At 54.9% G+C, this 22080-nt stretch overlaps 7 protein-coding genes across 7 annotated transcripts; 3 read left to right on the plus strand and 4 right to left on the minus strand.

Annotated features, from left to right (window-relative positions):
• Positions 1 to 697: 697 nt before the first annotated feature.
• On the minus strand, positions 698 to 5320 carry BDY24DRAFT_384640 (tars protein). Its single transcript, XM_076639845.1, has 16 exons — positions 4858 to 5320; positions 4555 to 4636; positions 4121 to 4478; positions 3839 to 3956; positions 3690 to 3762; positions 3283 to 3503; positions 3052 to 3181; positions 2653 to 2951; positions 2318 to 2524; positions 2052 to 2222; positions 1904 to 1974; positions 1768 to 1822; positions 1630 to 1676; positions 1498 to 1555; positions 1384 to 1408; positions 698 to 1287 (listed from the first exon to the last, which is right to left on the minus strand). Exons 1-16 carry the CDS (start codon positions 5209 to 5211, stop codon positions 1130 to 1132), a joined length of 2427 nt encoding a protein of 808 aa, XP_076497971.1. The 5' UTR covers positions 5212 to 5320; the 3' UTR covers positions 698 to 1129.
• On the plus strand, positions 5321 to 6734 carry BDY24DRAFT_440272 (uncharacterized protein). The gene is made up of 6 exons (XM_076644506.1): positions 5321 to 5355; positions 5435 to 5625; positions 5829 to 6101; positions 6180 to 6270; positions 6366 to 6480; positions 6569 to 6734. The coding sequence occupies exons 2-6, from the start codon at positions 5446 to 5448 to the stop codon at positions 6711 to 6713; spliced, it is 804 nt and encodes a 267-aa protein (XP_076497972.1). The 5' UTR covers positions 5321 to 5355; positions 5435 to 5445; the 3' UTR covers positions 6714 to 6734.
• A 280-nt stretch (positions 6735 to 7014) lies between these two features.
• BDY24DRAFT_384645 (PQ-loop repeat-containing protein) lies at positions 7015 to 10695 on the plus strand. The gene is made up of 8 exons (XM_076639846.1): positions 7015 to 7350; positions 7425 to 7515; positions 7608 to 7660; positions 7803 to 9317; positions 9403 to 9414; positions 9499 to 9561; positions 9642 to 9742; positions 9823 to 10695. Exons 1-8 carry the CDS (start codon positions 7267 to 7269, stop codon positions 10448 to 10450), a joined length of 2547 nt encoding a protein of 848 aa, XP_076497973.1. The 5' UTR covers positions 7015 to 7266; the 3' UTR covers positions 10451 to 10695.
• Positions 10696 to 12398: 1703 nt separating this feature from the next.
• BDY24DRAFT_384647 (uncharacterized protein) lies at positions 12399 to 13090 on the minus strand. Its single transcript, XM_076639847.1, has 2 exons — positions 12948 to 13090; positions 12399 to 12803 (listed from the first exon to the last, which is right to left on the minus strand). The coding sequence occupies exons 1-2, from the start codon at positions 13014 to 13016 to the stop codon at positions 12645 to 12647; spliced, it is 228 nt and encodes a 75-aa protein (XP_076497974.1). The 5' UTR covers positions 13017 to 13090; the 3' UTR covers positions 12399 to 12644.
• Positions 13091 to 15083: 1993 nt separating this feature from the next.
• BDY24DRAFT_18881 (SWI/SNF chromatin-remodeling complex subunit SNF5) lies at positions 15084 to 18321 on the plus strand. Its single transcript, XM_076636386.1, has 6 exons — positions 15084 to 15242; positions 15333 to 15805; positions 15905 to 16032; positions 16127 to 17753; positions 17856 to 17996; positions 18098 to 18321. Exons 1-6 carry the CDS (start codon positions 15119 to 15121, stop codon positions 18215 to 18217), a joined length of 2613 nt encoding a protein of 870 aa, XP_076497975.1. The 5' UTR covers positions 15084 to 15118; the 3' UTR covers positions 18218 to 18321.
• Positions 18303 to 19265, minus strand: BDY24DRAFT_18874 (uncharacterized protein). Its single transcript, XM_076636385.1, has 2 exons — positions 19146 to 19265; positions 18303 to 19046 (listed from the first exon to the last, which is right to left on the minus strand). Exon 2 carries the CDS (start codon positions 18914 to 18916, stop codon positions 18425 to 18427), a length of 492 nt encoding a protein of 163 aa, XP_076497976.1. The 5' UTR covers positions 18917 to 19046; positions 19146 to 19265; the 3' UTR covers positions 18303 to 18424.
• BDY24DRAFT_384651 (uncharacterized protein) lies at positions 18848 to 21793 on the minus strand. The gene is made up of 9 exons (XM_076639848.1): positions 21275 to 21793; positions 21111 to 21152; positions 20760 to 21020; positions 20578 to 20682; positions 19947 to 20505; positions 19513 to 19875; positions 19395 to 19440; positions 19146 to 19303; positions 18848 to 19046 (listed from the first exon to the last, which is right to left on the minus strand). Exons 1-9 carry the CDS (start codon positions 21552 to 21554, stop codon positions 18974 to 18976), a joined length of 1887 nt encoding a protein of 628 aa, XP_076497977.1. The 5' UTR covers positions 21555 to 21793; the 3' UTR covers positions 18848 to 18973.
• Between the last annotated feature and the right edge of the window lie 287 nt (positions 21794 to 22080).

Raw genomic sequence — 22080 nt, forward strand, 5'->3', positions numbered from 1 at the left:
AAGAAGAGCCCCAAGGAACGAAGCCACTCACCTCCTTGGTAGAAGTAGAATCTCCAGAAGAGATGGAAGTCTCCTCGTTGGACGAAGAAGTCCTGGAGGAGGAGGAAGCAAAAGCTTCTCGTCCGAGAGAGTTGGTGGTCGACGAGAACGACGCGAGGGAAGAGAGGGAGACGGTCATTTTGTGAGTGTGTTTGTTGTAAGGAGGTTGAGGTTGACTTTGAGGAAGGTTGAGGTGAACTTTGAGCAAGTTTGGTGAAAAGGAGGTGGTGGAGGTGAGGAGGGAAAAGAGAGAGAGACGAAAGACGAAAAGAGGAGAGGAGGGAAAGAAGGCAACGCGCGTTCCTGAGACTGAAAGATGGCAACAAAATCGTCAACTCTCGCGGAACTTGACATTTTAAAGTTCTGAGTGGATGAGAAGATAGCTGAGCTTCTGAGAGTAAGGATAGACCCCAAGAAGGCCACCTTTTTTTTCGAAGGGGAGGCTCAGAAGGGCTGAACGACGCGTTGGGCTCAAAACGCGGTCGCTTCGCTGCCTCTTCCGCCTCTCTTTCGCCTCCTTCATTGATGAAGGCGAGATCTTTCAAAACCATACTGATCAGGTGAGCTTTGTACTCTGTTACGACTGATCGTTAGCCAGTCCTTCAATTTGAGACTCGCAGTCGCGTCGAGACGCGTTTGCTTCACCTCGACCCGAGCTCCCCATTCTCCAAGGAGGAGAAGACGCGACCAAGCAGCCGGCAGTCAGCTTTCTTTCGGCATCGTATTTCAGGGTGATTCACTCTTCCAGCGAAAAGTTCAGATAAGTTTCTGGTCCCTCTATCAGCTCGACGATGTTGGAAGCCCCTTGGTGTCAAGGAAGAAGAGCAGCAGGACGAGGTGTCCCTCGTGAAAAGTCGTCGCGAAAGACGCGTCTCCTCGAACGTCCTTCCCTGGTGTCGACCACACCCATTGCCACGTCACTCAGCGAGACGCGGCACTCCTCGAGAGGCGTCATGAAGAAGCACCGACTGGAGAGTTGGCCGCTCAGCTTTCTCTCGGATGCTTCCTCCAGCTCAGTCTTCGAAATCGATTCGATGCAAGATGAAAGCCCATATTCTCCACCCTCAACCCAAAGTCCCTCCTTCTATATCTAGAGAGTGTTGAGCTGCTTCCTTTCGTTCTTGAGGACGTGGAACTTGGCGATCAACTCGGCGAGGGGAACGGTCTCGTCGGATCGCTGCTTGAGTCCCACGTCGTCTCGGTTTCGGACGTTGACTGAACGAGAGGTCTCCTCCTGGTCTCCGACAACTGAGAAGGAGAAGATAAAAGGGGAAAGGGTCAGTACAGGAGAGAGTGGGAAAGGGAAAGAGAAGGGGGGCGACGGAGAGGAGAAAGGGAACGAACCGAGAATGAAGTTGACTTGGGAGATCTGGAGACGAAGCGTAGGAAAGAGGATCGTCAGATATCGAGCCACGGGACGAGAAGTAGAGAAAGAAGAAAGAAATAAAGGGAGCGAACCTCAGCGTTTCGGATCTTCTTGGGCAAAGTGTCTCCGGTCTCGTCGACGTCGGAGTAGCTGCGAAGATGAAAGAGAGTTAAAGTCAGCACAACGCACGACGAGATCTATGAAAAGAAGCGGCGGGAACTCACAAGCCTTCCTTCCAGAGGAGCTTCGAAACTTCCTTAGCGTAAGGAATCTGTGGAAGAGGAGAAGGAAGAGGTATCGGTGTCGAGTCAGTCCACGCTCCCTCGTGCGAGCCACCGAAAGGGGCAAAAACAGATGCGCACGTATTTGGCTCCAACGGGAATGACGATGGCCTGTCGAGGAGAGAGCCAGAAAGGCCTTTTAAACGGAAGGTAGAAGGCGACGGTGTGAGTGAGCAGGTCCGTCTGAACGAAGGAAAAGGAACGAGAGAAGACTCACCACTTTCCAGCGAGGTGCTCAGTAAGGTTAGCGATGAACCTCTCGAGACTTCCAAGCATAGCTCGGTGAATCTGATAGGAGGGAGAGGAGGAGACTGGTTCAGTTCGAGAAAGATACGAACGAGAAAAGGAAGAGAAGGAAGACGCACCATGACAGGTCGGTTGATCTTCATCTTTCCATCCGCTCCAGGCTCGGAATCGATTCCAGCGTACTCGAGCTTGAACCTCTCGGGGAGTTGGAAGTCGAGCTGGATGGTGGCGACCTGGTGCTCCCTCTTCATGGCGTCGGTAACGTTGATGTCGATCTTGGGTCCGTAGAACTGGTTGCGACGAGAAAAAAGTCAAGAGAGCTTGTCAGTCGCGACTTCTTCATCGAAATAACGAGAAGAGAAGAAGCGAAAAAGAAAGAACGTACAGCAGCGTCCTCGGGGAAGGTCTCCCAGTTTCCAGCCTGGTACTTCTCGAGCACCCTTCGAAGCGTCGCCTCGGCCTCGTCCCAAACAGCGAGGTCTCCCATGAACTTCTTGGGGTTACGGGTAGAAAGACCGAACTTGAGCTCGAATCCGAAGCATCCGTAGACTTTGTTGAGGAAGTCGAAGAGGTTCTCCATCTCGTCGGCGATCTGTTCGAACGGGAGGCAAAGAAGGGAAAAAAAATCAAATCAGCGAAGAGAAAACGATGAATCGGGCTCGAAGATTTATCGAGCAGTACTGGTACTCGAGAAAGAAGAGGTAGAGGAAGCCGACTCGCCTGATCGGGCATGCAGAAAATGTGCGAATCGTCCTGAACGAATCTCCTCACTCGACTGAGTCCTCCCAAACTTCCACTGGCCTCGTTCCTATGCAGCACTCCGAACTCGGCCATCCTGATGGGAAGCTCCTTGTGCGATCGCTTCCTCGAGTCGAAGATGAGGCAGTGACCAGGGCAGTTCATGGGCTTGAGAGCGAACTCCGTCTTGTCGACGTTGAGAAGGAACATGTCTTCCTTGTAGTTGTCGTAGTGACCGGACTGCTTCCAGAGATCGACGTTGAACATGTTGGGAGAGATGACTGTGATTCGAGGGAATGAAGAAGGTGAGGAAGACGCGTCAGTGCGGAAGAGAGACGGAACGGGAGACGCGTCGAGACGAGATGAAGTGCGAAGACTCACCCTCCTCGTATCCTCGATCTCGGTACTCCTCCTTGATGAAGGCGATGAGAGCGTTGTAGATCCTCATTCCGTGGGGAAGGAAGAAGGGAGCTCCGGGACTGAGCTCGTGGAACATGAAGAGTTCTTGCTCCTGCGAAAGAAGGAAACGCAAAACGGGAAGGAGATCAGCTTCGAGCTTCGAAGTCCCACAACCTCAAGAGCAAGACACAGGCGTAAAGGAGAGCTACGTACCTTTCCGATCTTCCTATGGTTCCTCTTCTCAGCCTCCTCGATCCACTTCTTGTACTCGGTCATCTGCTTGGAGTCGGGGAAACTGACTCCGTAGATCCTCTGGAGGGACTCGTTGCTGGCGTCTCCGAGGAAGTAGGACGAGGAAGCCTTGGTAACGGAGAAGGCCTTTATCTTGCCGGTGTGAGGGATGTGAGGTCCGAGACAGAAGTCGATGAGAGGTCCTGAGAGTTGAGAGGCGGGAAGAGAAGGAAATCGGAGAAAGAGCAAAGACGAAGCGAGTCAGCTTTGCGGACTTAGGGCGAGGGAAAAGAAGGTTCGAATATTTTGGAGGAGGGAAGACGGTGTTGGAGAGGAGGGGGTGGTGGAAGAGGGAAGCCGAGGGAAGGGAGAGGAGAGACGCGACGAACCACATCGGTAGACGGTGGAAGAGGTTCCCTCGGGGACCTGCTCCTGGATGAAGTGGGACTTGTACTTGTTGTACTGTTGAAATCAACGAGATACCGATGTTCGGTCAGTTTCTCTGCCGTCGAAGTAACAAAAAGGCGAACGAACTGACCTTGAACATCTCCAACAGAGCCTCCTTCGGCATCTCGACTCGCTCGAACTTCTGCTTCTCCTTGACGGCTCCCTTGACAAGAGTCTCGATGTTAGGCCAGTCGGTAGGGACGACGTTCCTGTGAAAGACGAAGGCAGCAAAAGTCAGTTCGAAGTTCGAGTGGACGAGACGTGATTCGAGTCAATCTCTTCCTCCCTTCCTTCAATCTCTACATGATTCCAACGAATGTTCGACCACCTCCTCGTGGGACAACACTGACTGGTCGAAATCTCCAGAACTCACCTCTCGTTATCGAGCTTCATATCGTAGAAGAATCCGTCGTCGATGGGAGGTCCATGTCCAAGACAGCATCCCTCCAAGTGCCCCTCACAAGCCTCTCCGAGGACGTGAGCGGACGAATGCCAGAAGACAGCCTTGGCCTCTCCGGAAGGGTGATCGAAGTCCATCATCTCCAAGGTGCACGAAGCCTCGAGAGGTCTTGTAAGATCCCAGAGCTTTCCGTCGACTTTGGCGATGATGACCTTCTCGGAGAGTCCTTTAGAGATGGAGACAGCGACGTCGAAGGGAGTGGTCTCCCAAGAGACGGCGTCACGGGTGGTGTTGTCGGGGAGGGTGACGGTGATGGGGACTCGGGGTTGCTCTGAGTGAACAGGAAGGAGGGATGGTGAGCTCGAGGGAAAGGAGAAGAGCGAGAAGGAGGTTTGGAAGAGACGTACGAGCGAGTCGTTCGTTCTGGATCTTTTGGTACTTCTCGAAGATCTCCATACGAGGGGCGATGAACGAGTTGGGAGGGTCGAGCTGCAAGAAAAACAAGCGGGAAAGAGAGAGAATGGATCAGGGAACGGCTCCCTTGATCTTTCATCCGAGCTCAAAATCCCTCCCTCCTTCCTCCCTTTGGGCTGAAGCTCTGGTCCTCCCCTCTTCAACCTCCCTGTTGACTCTCAAAGTCTCGAGACGAGAAAGAACACCATGCAGAGCCAAGCGAGCTCGAGAGAAATAGAGAGAAGTACTCTACTCACGTTGAGCTTGGTGGGAGGAGCGGCGGCGACCTTCTCCTTCTTGACCTTCTCCTTCTTCTCTGAAGGGATCTTGACCTTGCTCAGCTTCTCGGTGACCTTGTCCACAGCGGTAGCGGGGTCCAAAGGGTTGGGAGGAGGAGCGTCGGGAGCGACTCCCTGAACGGCAGGTGCGTCGGCGGCGGGAGGGAGGGTGGAAGGGGACGACATGGGTCGAAAGTGGTGAAGGAGGAGAGGGAGGGAGGAGGAGGACGAGGTTCCAGACGATTGAAGTCTAGACGAGTTGAGGAGTAGGGTTTGGGTTGATCTGAGAAGTGTTCTAGAGCTGATTTGTCGAACTAGAAGGGACGAGTGCATGCAGGTTGAGGAGAGAAAGCAAGAGCAAACAAGGGAGATCAACTTCTGACTCGCTTTGACTCCGAATCTCAACCCCTCTTCTTTCCCTGCTCCCTCCTCCCTCCCGACCATCAGCATCGAACTTTCTCAACTTCTAGATAACAGGTAGATCTACTCTGTCGACTACACCAGTTGCTTTCACGAAACGAGCGCACTGAATTTCTCTCCGGCTCTTCTTCTGCAGCGTTCGCAAAAATGTCGTCCGACCCTTCAGCCTCAACTTCGACAACCGACCGTCCAACCGACCTCTCTCCTCCCGAGGACGAGATCGTTTCGATCCTCGTAGAACTCAAGAAGACGCAGCCTGATCTGGGAGTGAAAAAGCTTCAAGCTTTGATCCTTGAGAAGAACCCGCACTGGCGGTTGAGTGAAAAGGTGAATCTTTCTCCCTCACCTCCCTCTTCTTCCTGTAGGCAGACGTCTGTGTATAAGCTTCGCATCAATAAATATCCACAGACTGACTTCCTTACGTTCTTCTTTCTTTCCCTGCATCCTGCCTCTTGCTCCTCTCGGCTCTCCTCGTTCCTGCTGCTTCTCCCTCCTGCGTCTCGTCCCTTCCTCTCCCTCTCTTCCCACAGAGACTCCAATCGATCCGAGTCAAGCACGCCCTTCAACTTCCTTCTTCCAACACCGCTCCCACCAACACCACTGCCTCCTCCAACACCTCCCTTCCTGCCCTCAAGCTAGCTCCTCTCGACATCAAGAAGGGCTCGAAAGAGGATATCTCGGCTCGGATGCAAGACGTTCCTGACGCGTGTCACGAGCAGATCAGGATGCACATCGAGATCCTACAGACTGGAGAACAGCGAGGAATGGGATGGTACGCTTTGCTACCTGATGGAGAGGAGGACGTGAGTTCATTTGCGTTTCGTTTCTCGAAGGAGGTCCGTCGAACTGACCTGTTCTTCGTTCTCTCTGGCTCTTTGCAGTACGAGCTCGAGCACATGCTCTGGCTTGACTTTGGACCTGACAAGCCTTCGATCAGGATGCTGGAGAAGGCCAAGCTGGAGGCTGTAATGGGTCCGTTCGAGTCTTGCGCTCCTCGTCGCGTCTCGTCCACCTTCTCTCGCTTCGCTGACTTTCGTCCCCTTGATCCCTGTCTTCCCTTTCTACAGGAAACCCCATCGGAGTCTTCATCCTCTTCTCCTACCTCAACATCACCCGAACCAACGACCCAGCTCTCACGCGGAAGGTGAGCGCGACGCGTCTCGCTCGTCAGCTCCGAACCGAGTGAGTTTCCCGCTATCCTTCCTCCTCTTCTGCACGTTCGTCGATCTTCTACTGACATCTATACCCAATCTTCCTTCTCGCTGTGTAGGTACGGACCCGACCCCTGGAAGATGAAGCTGCAAATCGACGGAGGAGACAGGGCGCTCCTCAAACTGGTTAACGAGCAGCATCTCGTCTTCGCTGGACCCAGCATGAGCAAGGACAAGTTCTCAAAGTTCTCAGAGATCGAATGAACGCTCTTGGGAGCTCATCCGAACGGACGTTGGAGGTAGGGCGGGCAGCGTAAGAGAGAAGAGAGAAGAGAGAAGAGAGAGCGCCCTCCCTGACGACGAGGATTGGATCTTCAGGTCGGGTGTTCGACCCAAGGATGATGAGAATATTTTCAGCCTAGCGATTCAACAAACCTACTCGATATGGTTTGTCTCGTTCCGTCTTCGTTTTCCGAGGTTTGTACGTGTCAAATCGTTTTCAGTCCGTTCCGAGGCATCAAACAGGGAGGGGAAGGATGGCCTCGAGAAGGTAATACCTCGCTCCCTTTCCTCCCTCAAACCATCAACCCTGAGGACTGGCCTGCTTTCGCTTTTCACGACTTGGAACGAGCTCATCTATACCTCTCCCGCTCTCGCTTAATACCTCAACCAAAGTCTCCCTTCCACCAACTCTGTCCCTGTGGCACGAAGGTCGACTTCCTCGCCTCCTTCCTCCTCTCGTTCAACGAACCTCCTCCCAAATCGTTCGGCCAACTCGCTCACGCACGACTCTCGACGATTCGCGGGCTCGTAGACGATGAGTCTTTCCTCATTCGGCATGGATCCTGCTACAAAGGAGACGTTGAGCCAGATCTTGGGCTACGGTTCTATCAGTCTTTGGGTGAGCTCTCCTTTCCTTCCTCCTCTCCTCTTTGGAGCTTATCTCCCACAGCTGACTTCTTCCTTGTCTCCTAGCTGTTTGCTCAAACTCCTCAGCTCATCACCAACTATAGAAGGAAGAACTGTGAAGGTCTAGCTCTGCCCTTCCTAGCAAACTGGTTGGCTGGTAAGTCGATTCTCTCCTCCCTCCCTCGTTCAGCCCTGCAACCTTTCGAGCTCACAAGCTGACCTCCTTCTCTCTGCGGTTACGCTTCTTAGGTGATGTTCTGAACATGATAGGGTGCTTCCTTACGGATCAACTAGAGTTCCAGGTAAGGATCAAATCTTCTCACTCTCGAGCTCACACCTCTTCCTCCTCCACTTTCACCTCCTCGCTCCCTCCCTTCCCCACGCGAGAGCTCACGGCCTCCCCTCGCTCCTGTTGGCTGACTCCCTTTGCTTCCTTCCACGTAGAAATACCTCGCTCTCTACTTCTGTCTCGTCGACATCGGCCTCGTCAGCCAGTTCTGGTGCTACTACAAGCCCACTCCGAAACCTCACCATCACCATTCCAAACGATCCCTGATCTCCTCCACTTCCTCCTCCCCTCGTCTGCTCTCAACTTCCTCGCCTCACCTCAGCAACCTCCCAACCTCCTCCTCCTCGCCTTCGGGACCCAACGGAGGATCAGCATCAGGAGGTCCTTCGAGACCAGGCAACCGTCGTCGACACACTCGAATCCCAGGCTCGTTCGAGGAAATGAGCGCCGCTGCTGCCAACGTAGCTCGAGCGGCTGAAGCTGTAGCTGCCTCAAAACGAGGAGGAAGCAGTACCAACAAGTCGAGTCGGAGTAGAAGTAGGAAGAGGAAGTCGTCTACTCCGAGAGGGAACTCGTCGGGACGAGCGGGAGGAGAGGAGAGGCTGGAGGACAGTGTCACGACGTTGGGAGGAGACAGCATCAGGTCGGACGTCTCGAACTCGAGAGGCAACATCCTCGAACCAGCATGGGAACCCCAATCCCATCAACGTACTTCCAACTCCTCCTCTCGTCACAACCTCACTTCTTCCTCGGCCTCAGCCTCCCCAGCAACCTCCCCGTCGCAACATCGAGCTCCTTCTCTCTCCTCCCACCCAACCCACGGCCTCACTCCCTCCCACTCAGCAACCTCCCTCACCGCCTCCTCCCAATCATCAGCTACTGCCTCTCCTATTCTAGTCCAACGTCCCACCCACCCTATCAACGAAGACGGACGCACGCCGACCGCTTCCGAACGAGGTCGAACCCTCACACGTCCACCGCCTCCTCCAGCCGTCACGTTTGGCGTTCAACCTCCCACACCAGATCATCAGAGTACGCTCGTGGAGTCGATGCAGCACCAGCAGCACCAGCAGCAACAGCAGGGCTTGCTGAAGAACCCACCTCTGCTGAAACGGAGTGGTTCGAGGAGTTTGAGCGTGCAGAGAGGAGGAGGGGCTGGTGGTGGAGGGAGCGGGAGGAGTACGGCTGGAGTTGTGTTGATGAGTTTGGTGGGAATGGTGGGAGTTGGATCGTTAAGTTCCATTGGTGGGAGAGGGGTGGTTGGGAGAAGTGGGAGCGGGTTGGTGGGAGGAGGATTGGCGGGAAGGATCCTTTGGTCGGGTCAGAGCAGCAGCGTTTCGTCGTCGTCGTCGTTGGAGGAGGACTCTTCGATACCCTCCGCATCATTACTGGAACCTCTCTCTCCCTCACCAATACTTCTCTCGGAACTCCTCCTCCCTCTTTCGTCCGAACCCGGCCTCGTCCTCGAACCAGCAACCTTCGTTGACCCGACCCCTTCCGACTCCTCCCTCGACTCCTCTTCTCGACGACACCCCAAAGATCCAGGACAACGACCTAAGAAGCCACCGCACGGAGTGCCAACGGGTCCGGAGGTGACCTGGCAGAGGCTGATTGGGAGGATTAGCGCTTGGACGTGTACGGTTTTGTACCTGACTTCGAGGATGCCTCAGGTGAGTAGATCCTCTCATTTTCTTCTTCCTAGTACGAAGAAAATGGAATCTGATCAGTCCTGTTGCTTTCTCGTTCTATCTTTAGATCTGGAAGAACGTGAGTCGCGCAAAGCAACGAAGTTGAGACGCGTCTCATTTCGAATCGTTCCCTGACTTTTCGTTCTTTTTTCTCGTCGCTCAGTTCACTCGGAAATCAACAGAAGGTCTCTCGGTGTTCCTTTTTCTCTTCGCTTTCTTGGCCAACGTGAGTTTGCCTCCTCCTTTTCCTTCTTGCGCTCTCGAACCCGAGGCTGAAAGCTAAATCCTGCCCTTCTTCGCCTGCAGTCTCTTTATGTCTCCTCCATCCTCCTCAACCCTCTCATCGATCAACCTCGTCCGGAAAGCACCAACTACATCTTAGAAAGTCTACCTTACGTTCTCGGAAGGTTCGTCTCTCTGCCTCTCTCCCTTTGCCTCCTTCGCTTCCTCCCAACTCACCCTCTCTCTTTCTTCTCGCCACTCGCAGCGGTGGAACCCTCCTCTTCGACTCAACCATCATGATCCAATTCTTCATTTACGGATCCTCCAAACCCCTACCCGAAGACGACACCACTCAACCCTGGCTCAACAAACGAACCGCTTCCTCTCGACACCGCTCCTCGCGCCTCTACCACGACTCCACCAACGATCTCATGGACGATGGAGATCTCGAGTCGGCTCCTCTCCTTTCCGGAGTTGAAGCAGGAGCAGGAGGAGGAGGGACCATCCGACCTCGGACGAGATCCGCCAGTGCAGGAGGAGGTCGAAGTCCGTTGTACTTCACGTCGTCGAGGTCGAGGAGTCGGCAGAGGGAGGATGTTCTCGGGTTGAGAGGGATCATCGCTGCTGGATCAGGGCTAGGATCGGGGCTGGGGGATGTGGAAGGACTGCCGTACAGTCCTGAAGGATTTGCAGCTGCGACTGGAGCGGGAGGAGGGGTGGTGGGTTCGAGATCGAGGGAGAGGACGAGTTCGTCGACCTACACGCCTGCGACGGGGGAGAACTTGAGGGAGAGTGTGATCATGGAGTCGTCGAACGAGGATGGGGTTGGGAGTGGGAGTGGGAAAGGGAGTAGAAGAGGCAGCAGTGTGGGGAGGTTGATAGATTCGTCGTAGGGAACCCAAAAAGCGCGGTTGGACTTCAGTTTTGTTTTATCGTTTTGGAGCCTTATGGATCCTGGAGGTGTCGCTCGTTCGCCTTTTCTTTTTCTTCCTTTGTTTTTCTCGCTTGTTTGTTTACAGTAATGAAGACGGGTTCTCTCTCTTATCTTTGTTGAGCGAGGAAGAGAGACGAGGTCGACGCGGTCGACCTCGAAAAAGCCAGAGTTGCGTTTCGCTCTGACCTTCCTGCCTTGTTTCTGTCCTTGTTTTTTTGACGACTGGGATTGATGGATTGAAGACGAAAGTAGAGGCCTTGATGGCAAGTCGATGGACGGCGATTGAGGTGATCAGACGCGTCGCATCCTTCCATCGCAACTCGTGCTTCTTTCGCAACGACGCAGAAATCTTCCCCTCGAATCTTCATCGAGACCCACTTTCTTCCTTGAGCAGATGCTAGACGAGCTCAGCCGAAGAGGGCAAGAAACAGGGGAGAAGGAAAAGGCGGCGCGGCGGTATGTATGGCACGAGGAGAAACGTGCGGAGAAAGGACGAGCTCTCTGTTGACTTCCAGGCAGCACCAGACCTTCCAGTCCCATCTAATCGATCTGAAGAAGGGTCTCAGCCAACTCAACGACCACAGATGCGCAATGAAACCAAGCCCTCGACGTCGAAACAAACGACGAGGACGAATCGAGCCAAAAAAGAAAAAAGTCCCAAGCCTGCGTTTGGTCCTTCAGGATCTCCGTATCCTTCTCGACTGGCTTCTCTGTACAAGGTTCGTAGACTCTCTTCTTCTTTCTGAAGCTGCTGAGAGGAGGGAGTCTCTCGTGGTTGCTCGCGAGTGATCCCTCCGCTTTCGATCGCTGCTTTTGCCTTTTCAGTCTCAGAGTTGGGGAAAGAAGGCGGTAAAGTTTTGAGAGAGAAGAGGGAAGATGGCAGGATACTGGTTTTTGCTGGGTGGAAGCTCTTGAGGTTGAGTTGAACTCGGCTGGTGAAGTTGGAGGAGAGGTCGAGCTCAACGACGTCGTCGCTCTCGTTCCCTTTCATTGGGAACAAGCGCCCTTCCGAGAGACTTTCCTTCTCAGAGCTACCACTCTGCTCTACTCCCAGCCAGCCTTCAAGATTCTTAACCTCAAGAGGAGTCGATTCGTTCGTCTGAAGCTCTCAGACGGACGTCGAGAGGGACGAGCGACGCGAGCAACACGACGCGGTTGAACGGGAGACGTCGCATCGCTTTTCACGATGTCTCTAATTGAATGCTCATCCTTCGCCTCAAACGTATAGAAGGATAGACGCATCTACAGCTTCTGAGTCGGTGGAAAGAATTCCTTGGGGCTGAAAAGGAGGGGGAAAAAGAAGGGGTGGGTGTGAATTCGGTCTTCTCGCATCCGTTCCTCGTTGTTTGAATGACGAGTTCAAGCTCTCACCGCCTCCGTTTCATTTCCCTCAAGGCGTTGACATGCGACTAGATGCAGTTTTGGTTCAAACAAGGAAGAAGAGAGACAGGGAAACACGAACGACGACGACCGCGTCTCTCCCTCTCTCTCTCGTTCTTGCTCCCTTCTGTCCCTCTGCTTCTTTCTCGCTCCCTCCCAGAGCAAACAGAGGTCCTTCGGAGCGTTCTCGGATGTAGATTCTGTTCCCGAGGAGGCTTCCAAGAAAGTTTGACGACGGTAAAAGAGTCCGGGGCTCCCCCTGAATCTGAGAGGGAGGGAGGAGGAGAGAAAGCTGGGAATCGAGGCCTCGCCCTTTTTCGGTACCGTAGGTTGATTGATTAGATAAAGTGTCAGCAGGAACCGGTCGGAGATTCGATAAGGGCTGACGAAGATCGGAAGGAGGAAAGAAAAAGAGATGGGAAACAACAAACGCACGAGCAAAGCCCAAAGCGGTCACGCCCTGTCTCCCTCCCAAAGCTCCCCTTCTCGCTCGCTTGTGCATCGTCGTCTCGTCTCGCTCCCTCTTACCCCCACCCTTCCCTTACCCCTCCCCTCCTCCCCCCCCCGTTCTGTTTAGGGATTCAGAGTCCGCTTTTCTTTCTCTTCGCTAGAAGATCTCCCCTCCATCTACACCTCTCCCCTCTCCCAGCAAACGGAGGAACGCTCCCTTCTCCCGCAGCGACTCTTTCTCTCGTATACCGACGAGCTCCTCGCCTCCCAAGGTTTCCTCACGATCGGCTCAACAAACCGGTTGATTTCTTTTTTCGAGATCTCTACACCCTCAACGGATCCACTCCTCCCTCTCTACTAGAAAGATGTCGAGTCACCATCAACCTCCTCCTCCTTCCGGTTTCGCTGGCCACTCCTCGTCCTCCCATCAAGCTCAGCAGCAGAACCCTTCGCTCGCTCAACAGCAGGCTTTCTTGGCTCAGGTAAGTCTGGACAAAGATAAGATAGCACAGCAAATCTTTAGGGGGTATCTAGTAGGAACGAGGAAGATAGAGCGAGCTGACTTTTCCTCCTCCTTCCCTTCCCACAATCACCTCCTCCCTTCCTCTCGTTTGCATCCACCCCAGTACCAGCAGCAACAGCAGCAGCAGAACGGAGGTCAGCAGGGACAAGGATACGGTTCTATACCACCTCATCTCCTCCAGCAAGGATTCCGTCAACCTCAGCAGCAGCAGCAGCAGCAGCAGCAGCAGGGAGGATGGCCTCAAGGAGACACGTCCAACTTTGGTCCTTCCTCGTCGTCCTCCTCCAACGCGTTCAACTCGCCATCCACCTCCCATAATCAACAATCCTTCCCTAACGGAATGTCCCCTTACTCCAACTACGGAACTCCCCAACAACAACAACAGCAACAACAACAACAACGCTCGCACTCCTCCCTCTCCCAGCAGTCCAACAACCAACCTCCCTTCATGGGCTCGCCATCACCTTACCCTCAGCAGCAATCCTCGTCCTCGTCCTCCTCGTTCCCTCAGCAGTCCCAGATGCTCCCACCAGCGTCGACAGCTTCTCCTCGTCCCTCTTCGAAACGGAAACATCGAGCTTCGACAGGTCCAGGAGGAGGACCGACAGCGAGTCCCTTGGTCGCGAACGCTTCCATCCCTTCGCCGGCTCAGCAGTCGAGACCCAACCCGATGGCGATGGGAGGAGGAGGATATGATCTCAGTGCGTTGACGAACGGATTCCCAGGACAGATGAATCAACAGCAGCAGCAGCAGCAGCTTCAAGTGAGCTTGACTTTCTCCTTCCTTCGCCTCCTTCTACTCCGACGTCTCTCTCTCCATCCATCCCCTTCTCAAGCTGTATGCGCTTCTCGAAAACTTCAAGCTGACCCTCTCGTCTTCGTCTTGATTGAGTACAGGCTGCGTTCATGGCTCAGCGACTTCAAGCTCAACAGCAGCACCTCCAGCAGTCTCAATCTCAGTCGTCGCTCGGAGGAGGATTCCCCAACCATCAAGGATCTCCCTACTCCAACCAGCAGCAACAGCAGAGATCCTCCTCCTCCTCGTCGTCCTCCTTCTCCAACCCATTCCCGAACGCCAACGGCCAGAACCCAGGTCTCCCTCCCTCCTCCTCCTCCCAAAACAACCACGGCCGTCAATCCTCGTCCTCCTTCACCTCCAGCGGTCTCTCTCTCCCTCCTGCGAACCCTTCGCTGCCCCACTTCTTCGACGTCGACAGCCTCCCACTTCAGCACCGCTCCTACGCCAACAACCCTGCCGCGCTCCAGCTGCTCTACAAGGACCAGCCCAAGCTGCTCGAGACGATCGCAAGGATGATGACCGCGTCGAAGAGGAACAACGAAGGCGTGCCGGGTATGCCTGGATCCGCGCTGGATACGACGGGGAGGAGGACGTCGTTCGGACAGCAGAACACTGGAGGAGTGGGAGGAGGAGCGGGAGCAGGGATGCCGAGTAGTATGGTGATGCCTTCGAAGGGAAGGTCGTCGTCGTCGTCGTCGAACAACAACAACAACAACAACAACAACGTCAACCATTCGACTCCTACCTCCGCCGTCTTGCCTCCCAACTTCTTCCCTCCTGGATCGGTAGGGAGGCAGCAGCAACAAGCTCCAGCGACGCCTACGCCCGTCTCGTTCAACAACAACCTCAACCACTCCTCCTCCTCCTCCTCCTCCGCTCACCCGTCCCTTTCCCTCTCCCTCTCCCTCCCACCTTCCCAACCTCCTCCCTCTGTCGCTCGAATCCCAACCCGTCCCGCCTCCCCACCCGAATGGACCGGTTCCATCCACCCTTCCACCCTCCCGACGACGTTCGTCCAACCCCTCCTGCCGTCCAAACTCGAACTCTCGGACCCGACCTTCAACGGCGCTCTCCCCGAGATCAGCAAAACCGAGATTGTGCACGTCCAGGGGTGGATCGAGAAGGACAAGAAGTATTTGAAGCAGGTGGCCGAGCAGAGGAAGTTGGTGGAGGAGAAGTTGGAGAAGGTCGAGGCTGGGAGAGGGAGGGGAATAGGGAGGAAGGTGCAAGCTGGGTGGTGGGAAGGCGAAGGAGGGGCCAAGAGGAGAGCCGATTGGGAAGGCGAGGTGGAGAGTTTCGGGTTGGTTTGGCCCGAGCAGAAGAAGGTGAAGAGGGAGGAGAGGAGGGGGAGGAAGGAGGTTCGGTTGTGAGTGATCCGTTTCGTTTCGACTCGTTTTGGTTTCGTTTCGTTCGAGAGTTCGAGGAGAAGAAGAAGGTTGAGGCTGACCTTCCGTGGGCTTTCTTCCTTGGTTTCGATGAACAGCACCAAAGCTGAGATGAAGCAGGTTGCGGAGAAGGAGGAGCAGCTCGTTCCTATCCGACTCGAGATCGACTACGACCCGTTCAAGTTCAGAGACACCTTCACTTGGAACGCTTCCGGTGAGTCTCCTTCCTCCACCTTTCTCGTCAAAATCAACATCCCGCTCCAGAGTAGCTGACTTTCGTTTTCTTCCTCTTCTCTCGCATCAGATCCCCTCGTCACCCCAGAGATGTTTGCCCAAACGCTCATCGACGACTTCCACCTCCCCGCCCACTTCCGCCTCAAGATCGTCACAGCCATCAACGACCAGGTCACCGAGTACAAGGACCTCCTCGCTCGATCCACCCGAAGCTCGGCGCTCGAAGGCGTCATGTCCACGAGGGGCAAGCTCGAGGAGGACGAGGAGAAGTGGTGGAACAGGATCAAGGAGGAAGGGAAGAGTTGGGGAAGGAAGGCTGCGACCGAGAAGGTTTTGGCGGCGAATACCGCGGTGGTGGTGGGTGGTGGAGCTGGAGGGAAGGGGAAGGGACGAGCGGTGGTGGAGAGTGAGGATGAGATGGAGAAGGAGGGAGGGGAGGAGGAGGGTGAGGAGGCGAAGGCGGAGAGACCGATGACGGTGGGAGAGTTGGCGGCGAAGAGTTTGGCTGAGTTTGGACATGACGAGATGAGGATTACCGTTCAGGTGAGTAGGAGAGCCTGGGCTTCTCTTCGGTCGAGGTCGACTTCGACGTGAAGACGAAGAGTCGAATTCTGACGCGTCTCGTTTTTCTTTTTCGATCAGATCGACATCACCTACGGACGAGTCAACCTCAAGGACACCTTCGAGTGGGATGCCAACGGACCTGATTCGGCTGTCGAGGAGTTCGCTGAGGTCATGGCTGCCGATCTCGGTCTTGCTGGAGAGTTCAGGTGAGTCACTCAGTCTTTCGTCTCCCCTCCCTCTCCCTCGCCTCGATCTCTTCCTCACTGACGATCGGTCCTCTTTCGTTCTTCCCGTCTCCAGAACCGCCATCGCTCACGACATCCGAGAGCAGTGCTTCTCCTACCTCAAGTCGCTCATCCTCGTCGGACACCCCTTCGACGGGACCGCCATCCTCGACGAGGAACTTCGACTCGCCTTCCTCCCTCCCGTTACGACCGCCATCCGAACCGAGGACGTCTCCAGCTCGTCCTTCACTCCTCAGCTTCAAGAGCTCGACGATGCGGACATCGAGAAGGCCGAGAAGGAACGAGAGAAGGAGCTTCGAAGGAAGAAGCGTCAAACCAAAGGTCGTCGAGGAGTGGCTCTTCCCGAACGAGAACCCAACAAGACCAAGAGGACGATCCCTTCCATCGGTCGACCAGGTCCTGTCGATTCCTCAGGACTCCCCATCCCAGCTCCTGGTCCTCCCGGAACGTCCATGCCCGCTCCTCCCAGTCCTATCGTCGTCCAGAAGACGTCGAGACGAGCGGCCGCTCTCGCTGCGTCGGCTCACATCGCTTCAATCGCGAAGGAGGACTTCATCGACGAGTACGAGAACCCTTCTCGGAGAAGTCCCTCGCCTCCTCCCGTGGAGAGGAAGAGGGAGAAGAGCCATCAGGTCGCTCCTACGTCGTCGAACCATCACCCTCAGACGGGGCCGTCGAGCACGCCGTACAACAACGGATACCAGCAACCTCAGCAGCAGCAACCAGGAGGACACCCGAATCAGAACTCCTACCAGCAGCAGCAGCTGGCGTCTCCCTACTCGTCGACTCCTCTTCCGAACCGGTCCTCGAACGGACATCATCCTCAGCAGCAGCAGCAGCAGCAGCAAGGTCATCCGTCGTACTCTCAGCAGCAGGGGAACAACCCCTACGGTCAAAACTTCCACCCCTCCCAACTCCAGCAGAACCAATCTTTTGATCCCCTCGCCGCATCGTCGTCGCGGCAAGGAGGATCTCAACACGCTCTCACTCCTCAGCAACAGCAGCAGCACCAGCAACAGCAGCAAGCTCAGCAGCACCACCAACAAAAGCAGCAACTCCAGGCTCAGCAGCAACGAGAGCAGCAGCAGCGATCTCAACAGCAGCAGGCTCCTCCTCCCGCTCCTCCTCCTCCAGCAGCCGCACCAGCAGCAGCAGCTTCAACTCCTTCTCGACCCAACACGGCGACCAGTACTCGAAGTCGGAGAGGAGATACCTCCGCTCCTCCTCCAGCAGCACCCGTCAACGAGAGGCCCAGGAGAGGAACGAGGAACTCGGACGCTGGACTCGCTTCGTCGGCTCAGAACACTCCCGACGCTTCCTCTCGAGCCACAGGACTCGTCAAAGGCGACGAACCCAAGACGACGCGATCCTCCCAAAAAAATTCGGCCAACGGAGGATCTACCGCCCCTTCGCCGTCGAAGGCAGCAGCAGCAGCAGACAAGGACGGAGGATCCCCTCTTTCGTTCCACGACGTCGCCAGTCCGGATTCGTCCTCGTCGGAACTCTCCGCTACGCCTGGGCTGCAGAAGGATAAGGAGCTTCCGTCGGACGAGGTGCAGGCGAAGGGAAAGACGGCGGCTCTTCCTTCGCCTCGGCCGGAGAAGGTCGTCAAGTCGAACGCGTCGGGGAAGGCGTCGGCTTCGCCTTCGGTGTCGACTTCTTCGGCTTCGGGTGCTCAGCAGGTGAGTTCTCCTCGATCGATTTCTTGGCCGTCGTATGGGAGAATCTTCTTCGACTGACTCGTGTTCCTCTGCTTTTCGCCTCGTTCGTTCGTTCCTCGTCAGGTCCCTCCTCCCTGGCTCACCGCCGCCGCCGACGCTCTTCGAAAGAGGTACCCGGACGACAACTTCAGCGTCGTACCGAAACCGAGGAAGTCGTCCGACGTCAGAGCTCCTGGAGCTCCAGCGGAGTGGAGGATCAAATGCGTGAGTGTTTCCTCTCTCTCCCTTCCCGCTCCTTCCCTTCCCGCTCCTTCCTTTCGTTCGATTCCTCGAACTGACTCGGCCCATCCCCTTCCTTCCATCAGCTCGACTGCCCAGGAAAGATCTACGACCCAGGAGCCGGTCCTCTCCTCGACAACTTCACCGTCCACCTCAACAACCGAAACCATCGAACGGCGGTCAACACGAGGAAGGAGAAGGCCTAGACCCTGTTCTAGGGACGCTCTGCTCCGCTCGAGGATCTTTTCGTTTTTTTAGAATGTTGTGGGTTGGTTGGTAGTCATCGCGTCGATCGCGATGAGTTCCGTTTCGTTGGGTCTGCGTTTCTTTTCGGAACGCGTGTGTGTCTGTCTCTCTTGATCTCGTTTCCTACAACGCCTTTTCTTTCCTTTCTTTCTTCCTGGTTTCTTCTCTCAACTACATCGTCTCGATTGTACATATCCTCTCGAAGTCCATCCCACACAAACCTCCTTACAGTCCATTCCCATCTTCGGTTCCTTTCTGTTTCTCTCTCCTCGTGTCTTTCCTTCCTTTCTTCGTTCTCTCCTCTTTTGATAACTACGTGCAACGTAAACGAAATGAACATCTCTCTCATCTTTGCTTGTGGTCGAAAGCCGTGCGAAGGGAGGAGCGGGAGGGAAAGAACGGGAAGGGAAGAGCGGGAAGAGAAGAAGAGCGCAACGACGAGAAGACAACCTCGTTGCTCTTTCAAGGAAGGTTTGATCCGAAATGCCAGCATAGACACTCATACCCAAATAAGCGAAGAATAACACACAGAAGGAAAGCCAAAAAAAAGGAGCGAGAAAGCCAGAAAAGAAAACGTCCGACACCTTCGTCGAACTCGACCTCGACCTCGACCTCCTTCTCTTCCCATCTAGATAGCGTCCCTCAACATACACACACATACTCGTCGCGCTCTCTCTCTAAACTAAGCCACGCTCATCTCGTCGTTCCCTGCTCGCTCAACCCATGAACGTCTTCGCATCTCGGTCGTCCGCGTTCAGTCGTCCCCACTCGATCGCCAGTCGGTAGACGCTGGAAGAAGAAGAAGGAAAGGAGAGCGAGGTCAGTTCGAAGATCTAGAGCTTGAAGAGCAAAACGAGGAGGAAAGAAGGGGAGGAAAGAGAGACTCACTAGACCTCCATATCGATCTTTCGACCGTGAGTCATCTTCCATTTCCTTCCCTCGGACGCGATCTTTCGAAGCTCCCAGTCGTCGTAAGGAGCGTGGGTGTGGGTTCCGTTGACGGAGGCGGTCATTTCGGGGGTGGGACCGGAGAAGTAGGCGTGGACCTGTGGAACGGAGAAGCGAAGGGAGGGAAGAAAGAACGAGACGCGTGAGTCGACGAAGAGGGAGAAGACGACGCTCGGAGGAGCGACGCACGTTGTAGATCTCCTGGTAGTTGGCCGAGATAGGAATGAAGTGAAGCCTACAAGCAAGAATGGAGAAGAAGGTGAGTTGAAGTTCTTCGAGGGAACAGAGAAAAGGCTCAAAAACTCACCAAGGCTGAATCCAATCCGAGAAGAACTCTCTGTACACTGTCGTCTTCAAGACGGCACTCTCACTCATCAACAGCGAGAACAGCCTAGCGGAGTAACCCATACCGTCGATGTCGATGAGGTACTTGTGCCTCCAGTTCTCTCCGAGAGGGACAGGGTCGGCGAATCGATGGTCCTTCCTCATTCCGTCGCATCCTCCTGGGTACTGAGTGCATCCGACGGCTTTGACGAAGGCGACATCCATCATCTTGTCGTTGAGATCCTTCATCGGTACGCCTCCTTCGACGTAGTTCTTGGAAGTGGGAGGATCGGCGAAGACGACGGTTCGGTTGTTCTCTGAGAGATCCGAGGTCATTCGGATGAGACTGGAGAAAGAGGGAGACAGAGACGCGTCAGAGTTCGATTCGAACGAAGAACAGTGAAGATCTGAGCGTACCGATGTCGCTGGTATCTAGCCAAAGCTCCAGGAGGCGTCGATCCTCCTCCGGTAGTCGCTCCTCTCCAGTACACCTTGTTCGTCTTCTTCTCCCAAGCGGTCTCCATATCGTCGACCTCCTTGATCCGCATGTTGACCGGGTCCCATCCATAGGTGTATCGCTTGGTGGACGAGAAGTAGTAATGACTAGGAATGAGGATATCGCTGAATCCGAGACCTTTGGCGGGCGAGAACATCGGGTAGAGAGCGTGGATCGTCCTCCAATCCGAGAAGAAGTGTCCCTGGTCCATATGCGCCCAAGGGTGGTCGCAGTAGTTGTAGCGATCGTCGACGCCGACGGGGAAGACGAAATCCTCGTTCTCTGCCTTTTGAGCGACTCCAGCGACGGCGAGGTGGTTGATGGGGACTTGTCCTTGACGAAGAGGGTTTCGAACGGATCCGAAGAGACGACGAGCTTGGGACTTGGGAGGGCAGGTTCGTCGGAAGGCCTCCCATACAGATCCTCCGTCTCCTCTCCAATCGGGAAGGAACTCTCCTCCGAGGACGGCTTCGATTCCCTCTGCGAAAGGCGAGGTCGAGGGAGGTCAGCGACGAGCGAGGCGAGGGAGAGATAAGAAAGAGAAGGACGAACTGGACGAGTCGACGGTGAGGTTGGAGAACATGTTCTGCTCCCAAGGGACGAGAATCCTTCCCTCGGCCTTCTCGTTGATAGGGAAATCCATGTCGGGGAGACGATCTGGAAGAGAGAGGGAAGCGAACGAAACGAAAGGTCAGCTTCAACTCTCCTCCTTCCTCCTTTCGACTGAGACTCACCTTGGAACTTCTCCAGCATGACTCTGAAACCCTTAGCTCGAGCTCCAACCTCCGCATCGTCGAAACCAGTGTTGACATCGATGGTCCTCGTCTTTCCATCCTCAACCCTGACGAGATCGACGGAAGGGAGGAGTCCGACCTGAACCGACCGACGACGAACCTCCTTACCACTGAGGAGCCAGAACGGTCGAAGATCCTCGATGAGTTGATCGTACTCGTCGATGATGATGACGTCGTTGTCGATGGCGAACTTGTACCATTCTGTAAAAGGGAAGGAAGAAGGTTGAGAAACGAGCTCGACAGGAGGGAAGGAGGAGGTGAGTTGATTCAGTCGAGGCTGCTGCTGCTTACCGTCGAATCCGATAGGAGGTGCTCGTCCGTATCGACGCTTGTCTGTAGGAGAAAGAGTCGAAAGCAAGATCAGCTTTAGAACAGGGAGTAAGGGAGAAGACGAGGAAAGAACGAAGGAAGCGTCGAGCTCGCGCCGACGACGAGAGAAGGAATCGAACACTCACATTCCCTGGTAGCTTCACTGAGCGATTTCGATTGACCTGCGATCATAGCCTCGAACTTCTCCTCCGCGTCCTTCATGAGTTGAGGGATAGGATGGACGATGGGTTGCCTGGCTGAAGAGTAGAAGTATCGGAACGTCGCCTTGGGAACTTTGAGGTGGCCAGAACGATGGAGGAGAGATCCAGAAGAAAGGAAAAGGACCAGTCCGAGGAGGACGAGGAAGTATGTTCGAGCACGAGAGGGTGCCACTGGGGACTTGGGTTTCATGGTACGAGGAGCCATCTTGAAGGGAAGGGAAGGAGAGGGCCGAAGAAGGTTGAGGAGGAGGAGGGCACGAAGGCCAGCGAAGGGAGGGAAGAGGGCGGCTTTTAGGGTGAAAGAAAGGAGCTGCTGGTGAGGAGACGGTAGAGAGGAAGGAAGGGCGGGAGGGTATAGAGAAGGGAGAGACGAAGTTGTGGCGAAGGGAGGATGGCCGTTGAGAAGCAGACAGGAAAGGGAAGGAGTCGAGAGCTCGAGAAGATGGTTTGGGCCTAGACGGGAACGAAACGACCTTGTTCAACAGTAAAGAGTTTCCTTTATGAGTGATTTTGACCAAGAGATCGCTTTCAAACGCGTTGAGTCTATCTTGTCGAATTTTGAGTCCAAAGGGATAAAACAATATCGGTCGGCAAGGGCGCAAAGAGAGGACGCGTCCAGACTGACTTTCAAAACACCAACGTCGACCTCCTCCTTCCCTCCTTTCTCTTCTCCTCCCAGGATGCCTCCTCGCAAGAAGGCAGCAGCTCAACTACCGGATTCTCCATCTTCA

Source organism: Mrakia frigida (genome assembly GCF_051309035.1).
Source record: "Mrakia frigida strain ATCC 22029 unplaced genomic scaffold BDY24scaffold_10, whole genome shotgun sequence".
NCBI classification, from domain to species: Eukaryota; Fungi; Basidiomycota; class Tremellomycetes; order Cystofilobasidiales; family Mrakiaceae; genus Mrakia; species Mrakia frigida.

Coding starts and splice junctions, on each gene's coding strand:
- BDY24DRAFT_384640 (XM_076639845.1), bottom strand. CDS start 5,211: ATGCACTCGTCCCTTCTAGTTCGACAAATCAGCTCTAGAACACTTCTC. Junction 2,952..3,051: donor AGATCGAGGATACGAGGAGG/GTGAGTCTTCGC, acceptor CTCGAATCACAG/TCATCTCTCCCAACATGTTC. Junction 2,223..2,317: donor CCTTCCCCGAGGACGCTGCT/GTACGTTCTTTC, acceptor CGTCGCAACCAG/TTCTACGGACCCAAGATCGA.
- BDY24DRAFT_384651 (XM_076639848.1), bottom strand. CDS start 21,554: ATGGCTCCTCGTACCATGAAACCCAAGTCCCCAGTGGCACCCTCTCGT. Junction 20,683..20,759: donor CATGCTGGAGAAGTTCCAAG/GTGAGTCTCAGT, acceptor TCTCTCTTCCAG/ATCGTCTCCCCGACATGGAT. Junction 20,506..20,577: donor CCTCACCGTCGACTCGTCCA/GTTCGTCCTTCT, acceptor CGCCTTTCGCAG/AGGGAATCGAAGCCGTCCTC.
- BDY24DRAFT_18881 (XM_076636386.1), top strand. CDS start 15,119: ATGAACAGCACCAAAGCTGAGATGAAGCAGGTTGCGGAGAAGGAGGAG. Junction 15,806..15,904: donor AGATGAGGATTACCGTTCAG/GTGAGTAGGAGA, acceptor TTTTTCGATCAG/ATCGACATCACCTACGGACG. Junction 16,033..16,126: donor GGTCTTGCTGGAGAGTTCAG/GTGAGTCACTCA, acceptor TCCCGTCTCCAG/AACCGCCATCGCTCACGACA.
- BDY24DRAFT_18874 (XM_076636385.1), bottom strand. CDS start 18,916: ATGTGTGTGTATGTTGAGGGACGCTATCTAGATGGGAAGAGAAGGAGG.
- BDY24DRAFT_440272 (XM_076644506.1), top strand. CDS start 5,446: ATGTCGTCCGACCCTTCAGCCTCAACTTCGACAACCGACCGTCCAACC. Junction 5,626..5,828: donor ACTGGCGGTTGAGTGAAAAG/GTGAATCTTTCT, acceptor CTCTTCCCACAG/AGACTCCAATCGATCCGAGT. Junction 6,271..6,365: donor CAAGCTGGAGGCTGTAATGG/GTCCGTTCGAGT, acceptor CCCTTTCTACAG/GAAACCCCATCGGAGTCTTC.
- BDY24DRAFT_384647 (XM_076639847.1), bottom strand. CDS start 13,016: ATGAGGTGGTATAGAACCGTATCCTTGTCCCTGCTGACCTCCGTTCTG. Junction 12,804..12,947: donor TGCTGCTGTTGCTGCTGGTA/CTGGGGTGGATG, acceptor GTCCAGACTTAC/CTGAGCCAAGAAAGCCTGCT.
- BDY24DRAFT_384645 (XM_076639846.1), top strand. CDS start 7,267: ATGAGTCTTTCCTCATTCGGCATGGATCCTGCTACAAAGGAGACGTTG. Junction 7,351..7,424: donor ACGGTTCTATCAGTCTTTGG/GTGAGCTCTCCT, acceptor CTTGTCTCCTAG/CTGTTTGCTCAAACTCCTCA. Junction 7,661..7,802: donor CGGATCAACTAGAGTTCCAG/GTAAGGATCAAA, acceptor CCTTCCACGTAG/AAATACCTCGCTCTCTACTT.